The following is a 12,079-nucleotide window of genomic DNA, read 5'->3' as shown; positions in this document are numbered from 1 at the left end:
GTCAACACATAGGTGACCTTAGTGCAGAATGAAGCATACAAGGCCAGAAAGGGAAGTTTAATTGTTTGTGCGCAGGCAAGACCCAACTTAATTTTTGTGGAGGCAGCTTTGAATACAACACAAGTGGATCCAATTTGGTGTCAAACTCAGGTGACATCTCCTGTTTGCTTATGTTATGGGGAAGGATAACTTGGGACGAAATTGTAGCCTAGTAAGCTAGCCCCAGCGGCCAAAATAATTTTTACCTGCGAGTGGTCTAGCCTCAATCAATGCCCCAGGCCCTAGAACTGGCGGGTCAATCACAACGCAGAGATGTGTTTTAAATTTTTGGATGCAAAGTGGCCCGGGTTTGGAGGGTGTGACGACAAAGCTGCGCAACACTGGAGAAAGCACAACAAGAAAGTTGGCAACAACTATTGAACAGTTCTTGTTTGACTCAGCTTTGGAATCAGTTTAGGAAGGATTAGACTTTGGGTTTTCGTTGAAACGTGAGCAGGAAGAGGCTCTACGTTCATTCATTTTTAAGAAGGACGTATTCGCCGTTTTAACCACAGGCTGTTTGTTTACACTCCCCCACCAGCTTTCTGTCGTGCTTACTATGTCCCAGTCAGTTGCGCTCATTGGTCAGAGTGTTGGCCAATAGGCACAGACTTGATTTGAAAAACAACAGGTTGTTCTTATGAACAATCTTCCGATGTCTCATTCATTGGGGCCAGATTAAATTACACATTTAATCTCACATTTATTCTGGTTTATCAGGCTAACCGAATTGTACAGGCTTGGACAAAATCTATGCAGTCGTGCCACAAAATACTTCACCACCTGTGTTAACTAAGGTGACTTGTTTCAATAGAGGTAATGATGCCAGTCTTTTTAAAGTGGAAATCAAACGGTTAACCAAACTAACTTAATTCACAAGATTGTGTCTTACTATTATCCATAATCATATTGCAGACCCTTAGGTTTCCAATGCATTCCTAACCCTAACCCTAACCTAAGCTCAATTCATACCTTGGTTCTAAACCTAAACCTCACCCCAAGAAATGACATTTTTTTCATAGAGATTAGTTGTTGGTCCCTTCAAGCACCTGTAAATCCCCCAAATCTTCCCCCCTGAGTAAACAGAAACATGGCCACAACAAATGATGTCCTTTATTACGTTGATCCTGCAGGACTAATATAGGTAGCTCATTCCTTAGCAAAAAATGTTGCTAAGATTTTATCTCATTGTCTTTACCTCTTTACCTATTGTTGTTTGATGGGATCCCTGGGCAACGACAGGAATTTTAGGCCCTGTGATAACATGCTGGGACCCCCTGATTAGGCTGACAGGAAATGTTGAAACTGGTTTACATAAATCTTTGCATCTTAATGAACTGTTTGCTATCATTCCCACGTTTGTGAAAAAAACATGACAGTTACCCTGGTAGAGGAAGCATTGAAAATACCATGAGTTGAATTAGATTCAATTATTTACAGCCAGACTGATACTCTATATTCTAAAAACCAACAGTTTCTTTAACTATTTTCTTTGAAATGATTACATATTATTTTAATCTAATAAAGTCTCAGCAGAAACATCATTAAAAAACACAATGATCAGTTGCCTTTTATATTTTATTGTATTTTGAAAACTATCGTTTATTGAACAAGATGCAGTAAAGTAAGCTAACATATATATATAAAAAACATATCAGGGTATCCCAAAGGTGACCACAAGTGAAACCACTGCAGAGATTTAAAGCCAGACCATAACTGGGAGTCAGTCTTTAAATAAGTGAACACATTTTAAAGGGTAAACCTCTGCAAAAATATTTAGAAATGTCAAAGAGACAACATTGCTCAGTCAAGCTTCCTCTTTCAACCTCATTTATCTCTATAAGCTCAGCTTTACTCACCAAGAGCAACAATTTATTACATAAGCTGTAGACTAATCTTCTGATTTCCATAAAAAACAAACCTGTCCTTTATTGTGTTAACAATATATTGTTTAACACTGAGTATCATACAGTTTATTTTAGCATTATTATTATATTAGGAGCATCTCTGGGCCACTAGAATCCTCCTTTTTTCACCTCTTTTCGGTGCCCTTGTAATGGATATATCTGTAAACTCCTACTAACTACTTTACCTTTGTTCTTTAGAAACATTGTTATTCCAACCCCCTACCACAATTAATTAATATTTGTTCATTCTTTACTTCTAATAGTGTATATTACTTATTTATGTTTGATTTCACTAGAGTTAAATGCTGTTTGCGTATTATAGATATGAGTTTCTATGTTGGGAAAAAAGCCTTCAAATAAATCATGACTGTTTTTAAATGTGAAACCACATTTCAAAGTTTTGGAAATCTTGGGGAGCTGGCAGCAGTGATTATGGTTAAAATGAGAATTGAAAGCCTCCAGGAGGAGAATGTAAGTCAATGTTTGATGTCTGAGATACATGACCATGTGTGTGCTTTGTGTGTGTCTGCTCAGTGAGTGGACCACCGGGCGTCCAGACGTGGACTCCGCCTTTGAGCTTAATACAACTGATTGCGCCCTGATCAGTCCTGGTAATAGTTAAAGCTTCAAAGACACCAATCTGAGGCTGCTGGCCATTATTTCCGACCATAAGATCTCAGTTTTAGCCTTCAGAAAACACACAGAACCTAAAGGTTGGAAAGTTTTCTCTGTCTAGCATTCTGATCAAGAAACACTTAATATCTTAAGATAAAAATTAATATCTGATTAGAAGTCATTGCCTGTTTGGTTGGTAATTTACAGCACACAAAAACATAAAATCCCGAAGAATGTGTAACGGTATAAGGGATGAAAACAAATCCAGGGCTTTTGACACAGGTAATGTTTATCGGAAATAAAAAATTGTGGATCCAAATTCAATCTCACCCCTCAAGGAAAAAAGAAGCAAATAAAAACCAAAAACATTCAAACACAGAAGAAACAGAGATTTTCAACCACTGACAGAGGAAAACCTAGAAGCATGTGTACACTGTGAGAGTCAATATTGATACAGAACTGATTTTATAATTAGGAAACGGGGACTCTGTGTGCTGGAAAAAGAAACAGACAAACTGTAGCAAAACAGTGGAAATAAGGAAACAATGTCACATGAATGAAACCAAACACAAATCATACTGACTTTAACAAACCCCTAACATTCCCATAAAAATGTAAAGTCAGGAAAGACTTAAGGAGACCAGCACAAATCAAAACCACCACAAACCATGAAGCATTACAGAGTGAAGATGAAGGCCTAATTAAACAAAGCTCACATCCAAAGCTGTGCTAAACAAAAGCTGCTGCCTACATCTTCATGTAGATCTGGATGGAGTCTGGGAGGGTTGCTTATTCCTAGTCCTTCCATTTACTTTGTTTTTGCAATGTTTGCACCATTTTGCACCTGTTTTGTTCAGGTAGGAGTCGTCCTCCCTTTAGCCTCAAACGCAACAAAGGTAATGAAGTGATAAAAGAGACTGAAATGTTTCTTCTCTCTGCTTTAGCAAAACATTAGCAGCAAATTAATGAATGATTCAAACTGCACAAAACCTGGGGAGATATTAAACATTTTATTGATTTATTGAGAGCAATAATTGTTTTAAGATTATTATCTATAGTCACAGAAACATACTAATTTCATGTATCTAAGTTCAGTTTATTATCCTCTGCATGGAAAGCATCTGTTGGAATGCTTCACAATCGGGGCTTCATCCTGTGATGTTTTTTAAAGCAAGGTGGAAAATGGGAGCGGATGCACTCTTGCAGTTACACCTGTACCCGTTTGGAGGTACAGCCAGCCGCGACACAGGTTGCCTTTATCTCTTTTTCTGCTGCTGTGCCCAAGCTAAAGCTAGCTTTCAGCAAGGGGTATTTTTATCTCACAATCTGCATAACGCAAACAGTTTTGAAATTCTGGAATCTCAAGCTGCTGGTCTGTTTTAAGTCACATGAATATCCCGGCATCAGGGCCTACATTCTTTTAAATGCTGTGTTTGAGGGAACAACCAACGAACAAAGATATACGTCCTGGTTCAGGATAGAAAGACACCCTGATGCAGGCTGGTATATCTTCAGCACCAGGAAATAGATTAATGAATTTGCTCATGAATCAGTTGCGTAAATCCCAGGGGAAACGGATGTAATTATGTTACGTTTCTCACTGAGAAGGTATGAAAGCAGGCAACCTACAAACCTGACTCTGTTCTATCAGCTCTGTTAGAAGGAGGAATTGAAACTCCAGCAAACAGGAACTTATAGTCTATAGTCCTGTAGTCTAAGCCACACATTTTGTCTTCCCTACTTTTCTCTGATCTTGCAGGCAAAGGTAGATTTAGCAGCCTACAATTAACAGATAGGAACCTCCTCCACATAGCACGCAAACTCTGACCCAGTCTTCTGGAGACACAAAGCACGCTGTTCATCAGACAGTGACAAGGTCATGGCCAAAAGGGGACTCTAATTTGTTCACTTTGTTTTAAGGTTGAAGAAAATGATCAAAACGGTAAAAAGTCTCGTATCACTTCAGATTTTTCTGCTCTCATCAGCTCATCTCCAGAAGAGGTAGGAGTTTCTCAGAGCTCTCTGATTTGGTTGCTGCTATATATATATATATATATATATATATATATATATATATATATATTGTAAGAAAAAAGTTCAAAACCTGAATTTAAGAGGAAGTATCTCTTATGTTTAGCTCAGTAATATCCTATCCATGAAGTTTTATGATAAAAATCCTTCTTATTAACTGTATACAGCAGCATTTGATGGCCTTGATGCATCACTCAGTGCATTAAGTCCTATCCACTACACATTTGGCTTTGGTTCATTTAACTAATCCAGACCTGACTACTACTTAACCTACTAGATCAAAATAATCTAAAAAAATAAATAAATAAATAAAAAAGAACCTGTCTGACAGCATGAAGTAGGCCAAAATATCACAAATTAAACACATCATCCCTGATTTAAATATGTTCAGCAATGGATGAGAAGAAAAGGTAATGACATCTATCAAAGTCGTGTCTAGATATTTATGATTTAAAAAAAGGAAATCAATTAAAAAGTAAAAGATGGAATTTAGGTACAGTAGTTCCAAAAGCAACTGTGCCTAAACACCCAAAAGTACTTTGGTGATGAATGTTTGTTGTTTGTTTAGTTGTTTTTTTTACCACAGTATGATGAAGCACCATATTGCAATGCAACAGTGACAACAAGGTGCCTGTAAGATTAGAGGTGAAAGTGCAGGAAGCTTTGTAGATTTTAAATCCACTGCTCTGCGAAAACTGATGTAAATTTAAGAAACAAATTCTTAAAATTAAAGTATCTGTCCTCAATTTGAGGACAGATACTTTATTTTCGACTGGAAGTAAAATAATTAGATATTGTCCACCTGAAATAAGATGGGGCTGTTTTTGCCTGATTTCAAATATATATCACATCATAATATTGGCAAATGTATTGATTTTTTACTAAAAGCCTTAAAAACATTTATATTATATATATAATACTTATATATAAGTATTAGGTTTATTAAAACAATTTCTGTAACGACTCTAAAACCTTGAGCCTTTTGCAACTTCCTTCCCTTTTTATTTCTGTGGTTCTGTTTCTGGTACGATTTCTTTCTAAGACTGTTTCCAATCCTCTACCCTAACCCGTACGTAGAGCTCTATAGGGGTTACACCATTTTATATGAGTGTCTGAACATCTAATGGAGGAAAAAGTAGTGGACTTAAAAATTTCCCACAATTCACCTTGAAAAGTAGTGTGCAACCATGGTCACTAGACGAGTAGATATATCCCAGAATGCTTTGTTAGAACTCTCCTCGCAAAACATCATAGGATGCTGATGAAGGTTCTCAGTCATCCAGGTCATAGTCATTCCATAAAAATTCAAAAAATATCCACTGGACTTGGTTTCCAAGATTTGAAGACGTTTCCTGGAGAGGTGGCGAAACGTCTTCAAATCTTGGAAACCAAGTCCAGTGGATATTTTTTGAATTTTTACGGAACATCATAGGATTTGTTTTGGGGGCAAGAAAGAACTAAGATTGCGCTGGCACTGTGTGGGGAGCCACACAATGTAATGAACTAAATGGGCTGCTACTACCAAAAATGATTTATCACAAGCATACAATCAGAAGATGCAGATGAGCAGGCTCAGTGGAAGAGGGTAGCCGAGACAGGACGTGGAACCAGAACTTGATGCAGGACTTTAAACTGGTCTCCTCCCTGGAGCCAGGCTTACTGGAATAAAAACTGAACCTCCCCCCATATTGAGCCAAAAACCCAGAGGACTCCGCGGGGGAGGAACAGTGGACAATTAGGAGACGAAACAGACACAAAACTCTCTTTCCACTGGCAGCTAGGATCCAGGACATGAACCAAGAAATAAAACTGAACAGACAGACTAACAGAAAGACAAGTAATGATCTGGTATTGAATGCTCAGGCTAAACCGAATATAAACCAAAGGAAACAGGTTAGAGGAATAAATTATAATTGAGGCAGGGAAGGAAAAAGTCAGGTGAAAGGAATGACTAATTAAGGAGGAGCAAACAGGCCAGATCATGACAGAAACACTGTATGTGAAGAACAGAGAAGATTCTCAAATGTATAAAAAAAACACCTGCTGTCCAAAACAGCCAAGGAAACAAACATTAGCTGCAGTGCTAAAGTGTTTGGGGTCTATCAGGTAAAGCAGTCCCACACAGTATTTATGGTATTATTTCCAGCGATGACGTTTAATGGTTTGTAATATATAGTTGGTATCGAGCAACTCTTTGTTAGCACTAATGTTGTGAAGCTGTCCTCTTTGAAATGCTTAACACACAGATACAAAATCTCCAGAAGTTTAGCAAGTAGCTTTCCATCAAAAATAAAAATCAATCTACTGGGTCTTTATTAGAGTATCAGATTAAGACAGAAAAAACTATTTTTGTCTGCTTGATGCGGACATTAACAGGAGCAGCTAAAAGGCTTAGCTCTTGGCTTCCCCATGCCTGTTTGGAAGCACAGTGTCTGTGAGCAGAGAGATAGCGACTGCTAGAAGGCAGGTTCAGAAGGGGTGAGGGATTTTCCCCGGATGACCTCATAAAGGGCATGTAAGCTCTAAGCATTCTAAGCACAGATTAGCTAAGAGGTGGAGAAAGGCAGTGAGAGAAGGGAAGTTTTTTTTTTATTCGCAAATCTTATACTCAGGCTTCAGGACATATGTGACTGCTACAAAAGGTTTTAAAGTCAACTTTGCATAATATGGGTCCTTTAAAGGTCCCATATTATGTGGGAAGTAGAACAGCATCCCTGGGTCAACCAGATCCTTCAGAGGTGCTCCTAATCAAGAGGCAGAAGCAGCTACAGTAAGTATCATGGTTGCTTTCTAGGGCCCTTCTGTCTGACCAGGATCTGACTCTGATATCGCGCTTCAGACGCTGTTCCTTTCGCTAGCAAAGCATCTGTCATGTGGCTTAGCCCCTAAATGCACCACTATAATGGAATAATTCACTTCTTTCAGAGAGAAACCCCTCTTTAGAGCATGACTCTTTTCTGACATTATGTACTGAGATCCTCCCAACATTTAATTATCAAATATTGTTTTGTCCTAGTCACCACCATCGGATGGAGGATCCCTTGGAAGATACTCAAATACAGCAGGGACTTGTTGGACAAACTGCTTCCTGTTTTTTTGGCTGGAGGAAAGCTAACCACATTTGTCAGCGTAAGTCTTACTGCAAACTGGTGACAACCCAACCAGAGGGACGATTCTCCAAATTTGTTCGTTGGATGAACAAAGATTTTACTGATTTCTGAGACCCTGCTAATGAGCACATTGGAGCATGTTTGGATTATCTAGTATTTAAAAGATTAAATATCATCACAGCTAGTTGGTTTTTGATGAATGTCATCTTCTGGGTGAATTGAGGAGGCATCGGGAGGTGCTGCCTCCCCCCAGACTTGACATGCAAAAACCCTTTACTTCACATCAAACTGATTCACTCTCTACTGTGTGATGATGAAGCCCAATCAGAAAATATTATCCAAAATATTCTTTTTACACCACGTGAAGCTTTTGTCACATTCTTTGCTAATTTATTGACATTCCAATTGACATTTGCATTGTTCATACATTTGAGCTGAGGTTCCTTCTGTTTCCACTGATCATCCTCAAGAATCTTTTGTACATAGATTGAACTGACTGAACGTGGTCCAGGATCAAAAACATTCTCACAGCTGACAGAGTGTATCAGCTCAGAAAACAAGCAGAGGAGAGGATACACACCTTTAGTCTTAGAAACAGAAACACCTGGTCCTGTGGATGGCACCAGTTCAGCAGTGCACCACTGCAAGCTGCAGGGGTGATAGCTGACACATTCTGTAGTCCAAAATGAAAGATGTGAAAATGATTGCTAAAATGATTGTATTTTGATGTCTTATTTTACAATTAAATTTTGAAATCCTACCTTATGTTTGTTTTAGCTTAATAGTTATGGAAAAGTGAGGCTTTTATTTTGAAATAAATGGCCCAAAATCGGGTAGTAGCTGACTATGTTCACTCAAATATTTTTTATTTATTTATTTTTTTCCACAAAAGATACGTTTAGGAGTATTTTTAGTGCACCATACTTTTTGCCTCTAATTGAGTAATATCTTAATTTCGCTACTCTTGAGTAAAGTGTTTGGCTAACCCAACCAGCTGGAGTAGTTTCACCAAATAATGAACAAGTTAGTTTATTAAAACAATGCCCCAGACACAGTTACAGAGTTGATGTTGGTGTCAAAGCTTACTTTATATCTAACTTACTGTAATATTTGGAGGTCAAGCTTTTATTTTAAAAGTCGTATTGTTAAAATGAAAATTGGTTTTGAAAAGTGTTTCCTCTGTCTGGATTTCTTATTTGTAAATAACGTTATCTTTTTGGTTTTTTTCTATAATTTTATTATAGTTTTTAAAATACCAGAATTATGACAAATCAGTTGTTATGATGAGTTACTTAGAGCAGCTTATTTGCCAGATACTATTTTAATTCTATTTAAATAAATTCTTCGACAGGTACTTTTTATTTTTACTTGAGTAAACTATGGTGAATTAGGGCTATTCTTACTTGAGAAACGTGGGGGTAACTATTCTACCCACCTGCGGTTTAGTCCTATGCTTTAATGATCTGATATGTCAATACAAAAGCTCTTATTTTGTAGAGTTCTGTATGTTATACTTTGAAATCCAAGACGCAGTTCTTGCAACATGATGTCTCCTGGTCACCTCAAGGTCAGACACTGACCGATTGGACCACTCAGGCATAAGTACTAAACTGATAGATTCTAATGTTACTGGTTCTGTTACCCACCCAAACTCATATAGCAAAAAGCTAGCTGAAAATAATTAAGTATTTGTGTGTTTAAGATACACAACTCCAAGTAAAGGATCAAAGTGTTTTAAATCTGTTGGATTCACTAACTTAGCTTATAAGGTAACTTAGCTTATCCAGAAGTATAATAAGGATACATTCACTGTTCAGCAGTATAAGAAAACATCTCTCTCGTGGTGGTGTGGGTTACAGCTGTGCTGCTTTTGCTCCACAGCAGTGTGCAGGAAGCCGTGCGTAAATGGAAAATGTGTGGGACCAGACAAGTGTTCGTGCTTCACAGGATATCGAGGACCACACTGTGATGAAGGTGGAGTGTAATTTCTAAAACCACTGCCAGGCTTATGTTTTCAATTTCTTACCCATTACCTGTGTCCTTCTGCATCATTTAGCGCAAGGATTTCTATCTACTGTGTTAATGATGTTCTATATTAACTCCAGATGTGAACGAGTGCGGTTTGCAGAAGAGACGGTGTTCCCAGCGCTGCATGAACACACCAGGCAGCTACCGTTGTTACTGTGAGCCGGAATACACCCTAAAAGCAGATGGATACACCTGCATCAGTAAATAGAGTCTCCTTTTAATCAAATACTACATCTAAAAATGTGCTACTAATTAGGAATACATCTCACAGTCAGACTGAAGGGAAATCTAGAAAAAGAACTGCTATTGAATGTGGTGAATGAGAAGTAGAAAAACAATTTTTGAAAATCATTTGGTGTCAGATCTTGTCCAAATAGTGCAGATTCTCCTTCATGGTAGATCAATCTCTCTCTCTTCTAGGAGATACCACATGTTTCTCTCTGCGCTGCCAGTTTGGTTGCCAGGTGGAGAGATGGGGAACACTACAGTGCCTGTGTCCGCCTGGCCTCCACCTGGCAGCTGATGATAAGAACTGTGAAGGTAGGAGACAGATATCTCTGAGTAACACAGTGTTATTACACTGAACATGGTGCTCATGTTTCTCTCACACATAATAACCGTACATCTGGTTCTTCATCCCCATCATCCTGCTGAGCCACTAAGATATGCAAACCAGTAAATTAAACAAGTTGTTAAGGCTAAGCCTGTCCACCATAGCTGTATTTAATCAGCAACAGTCTGGAAAATCGTATTTAATTCGATTTAATAACTTGTTCTTTTGGACTAACCCATTAACTTGGCTGCAGGATGGTTGTTTCATTTTGTAAACCAGTCAGTTAAAATTCTCATGTTTTACTGCAGCTTTTGAAGCTAACAACAGCTGCAAAAAGGGAAAGGAAAGTGAAGCATTATTTTTTTATCATTTGAAAATATGTTAAATATAAATTTGTATTCTGCCCAATTTACTGGTTCTGGTCATAAAATTAGAATACCATCGAGGTATACTGTTAAAATTGTGGAACTTGTATATTTTTTCTATTTATTACACACAAACTGATATATTCTTGTGTTTATATCTTTTAATTTAGATGATTATAACTGCTGACTAATGAAAACCCCACATTTATAAAATTGAATGTTTTTGCCTACTGGCCACAGTGGCTAGTGGTTTTTCAAAGTTACTAACCCCTCAGCAGTTTAGATTATATTTAACAATTAACAATTAACTAAAGCTAGATTTAGAAGTTTTTAAAAATATAAATTTCATTGCTACACACCTATAAAACAACATTAAATGTTTAATACTACCTATCGGTCATTATCAAGTTTACAATTCCAATAAGGTTTTGTGTTCAGCCCCTTTTAAATAAAGATATTTAATAAAAACTGTTCTTTATTATTCCATGTTAAAGGCGTTACAGGGAACTAAATGAGGGCTTTAAAAAAATGCATTTTGATCCTGCTGAGAGAGAAATATTCATATCAACAGAAAGTGATTAAAACACTCTATAACGCTATTTTAAGTGTTCTATTATATTTTGCCAGAAGCAAAACTACCGTACATAAATCAATTTAATGCTATCAAATTGAACTGATAAACAGCAGAGGGTATTGAACAGAGTGGATGAGGCTGTGCATAGATTAAATAAAGGGATGACCAATAGTAGAATTAGACAACTTTTATTGTGATTTTGTTTACATGGAGTGTATACAAACTAAATTTTGTTTTGTACAGCTTTCATGACACTTCCATTTCTTAAAGTGCAGCAGTGATCAAATGTAAACACTGTCGGAGGAAAAATGTGGTGCAAAAAAAGCAAAAAACACATTGATATGGAAGTTCAGAGCATTAAATAGATATGGTGCAATTATGCAGTGTTTTGGTTTCATGTTATCAGTGTGATGCAGAGGCTGTGACTTGATTTAGAGTTGTTTCAACAATCAGCTGTGTGATGGCGGTGGGGAAGAAGCTGTTTCGGAATGTGCTGGACCTGCATCAGATGCTTCGAAGCCTCTTCCCAGAAAAAAAAGATTAATATTATATTTACATCTTACTTTTTAATTTGGGTACAGTTAGTGGAAAGTATGCAATGTGGCTTATTTTCAATAAGAGAAAAGAAGGAGGAGAACCACTTCTCAGGCATTTGACTGCAAAGCTGCGTCTGACTCCCTGACAGTGCTTCAGGGGAGGGAGGGGCTCGCTCCCTCACTCCTTACTTAAAAAGACTGAGAGCAATCACTGCTTTCATGTGTTTTCACCAAAGTCTCCAACAACACATAACAATGTCACCAGACTTCTCAATAGTAAAGGAGCTCCCTTTACTATAAAGAGTCCTGAAAGTTGCTAAA

General features: G+C 37.6%; 1 protein-coding gene across 1 annotated transcript in view; it reads left to right on the top strand.

Moving 5' to 3' along the window:
* The first annotated feature begins 9,607 nt into the window (after window positions 1–9,607).
* LOC107094657 (nephronectin-like) overlaps window positions 9,608–12,079 on the top strand; it is a 17,729-nt gene continuing 15,257 nt past the window's right edge. Inside the window, exons 1-3 of the mRNA XM_015390415.1 lie at window positions 9,608–9,683; window positions 9,808–9,930; window positions 10,151–10,270. Coding sequence (XP_015245901.1) covers window positions 9,608–9,683; window positions 9,808–9,930; window positions 10,151–10,270 — 319 coding nt within the window. The remainder of the gene's footprint in view (window positions 9,684–9,807; window positions 9,931–10,150; window positions 10,271–12,079) is intronic.

The sequence above is a fragment of the Cyprinodon variegatus genome, unplaced genomic scaffold (genome assembly GCF_000732505.1).
Source record: "Cyprinodon variegatus isolate N-32 unplaced genomic scaffold, C_variegatus-1.0 Scaffold498, whole genome shotgun sequence".
Taxonomy (NCBI): Eukaryota; Metazoa; Chordata; class Actinopteri; order Cyprinodontiformes; family Cyprinodontidae; genus Cyprinodon; species Cyprinodon variegatus.
Note: the sequence above shows the minus strand (reverse complement) of the source record. Positions and strands in the feature narration are given on the sequence as shown.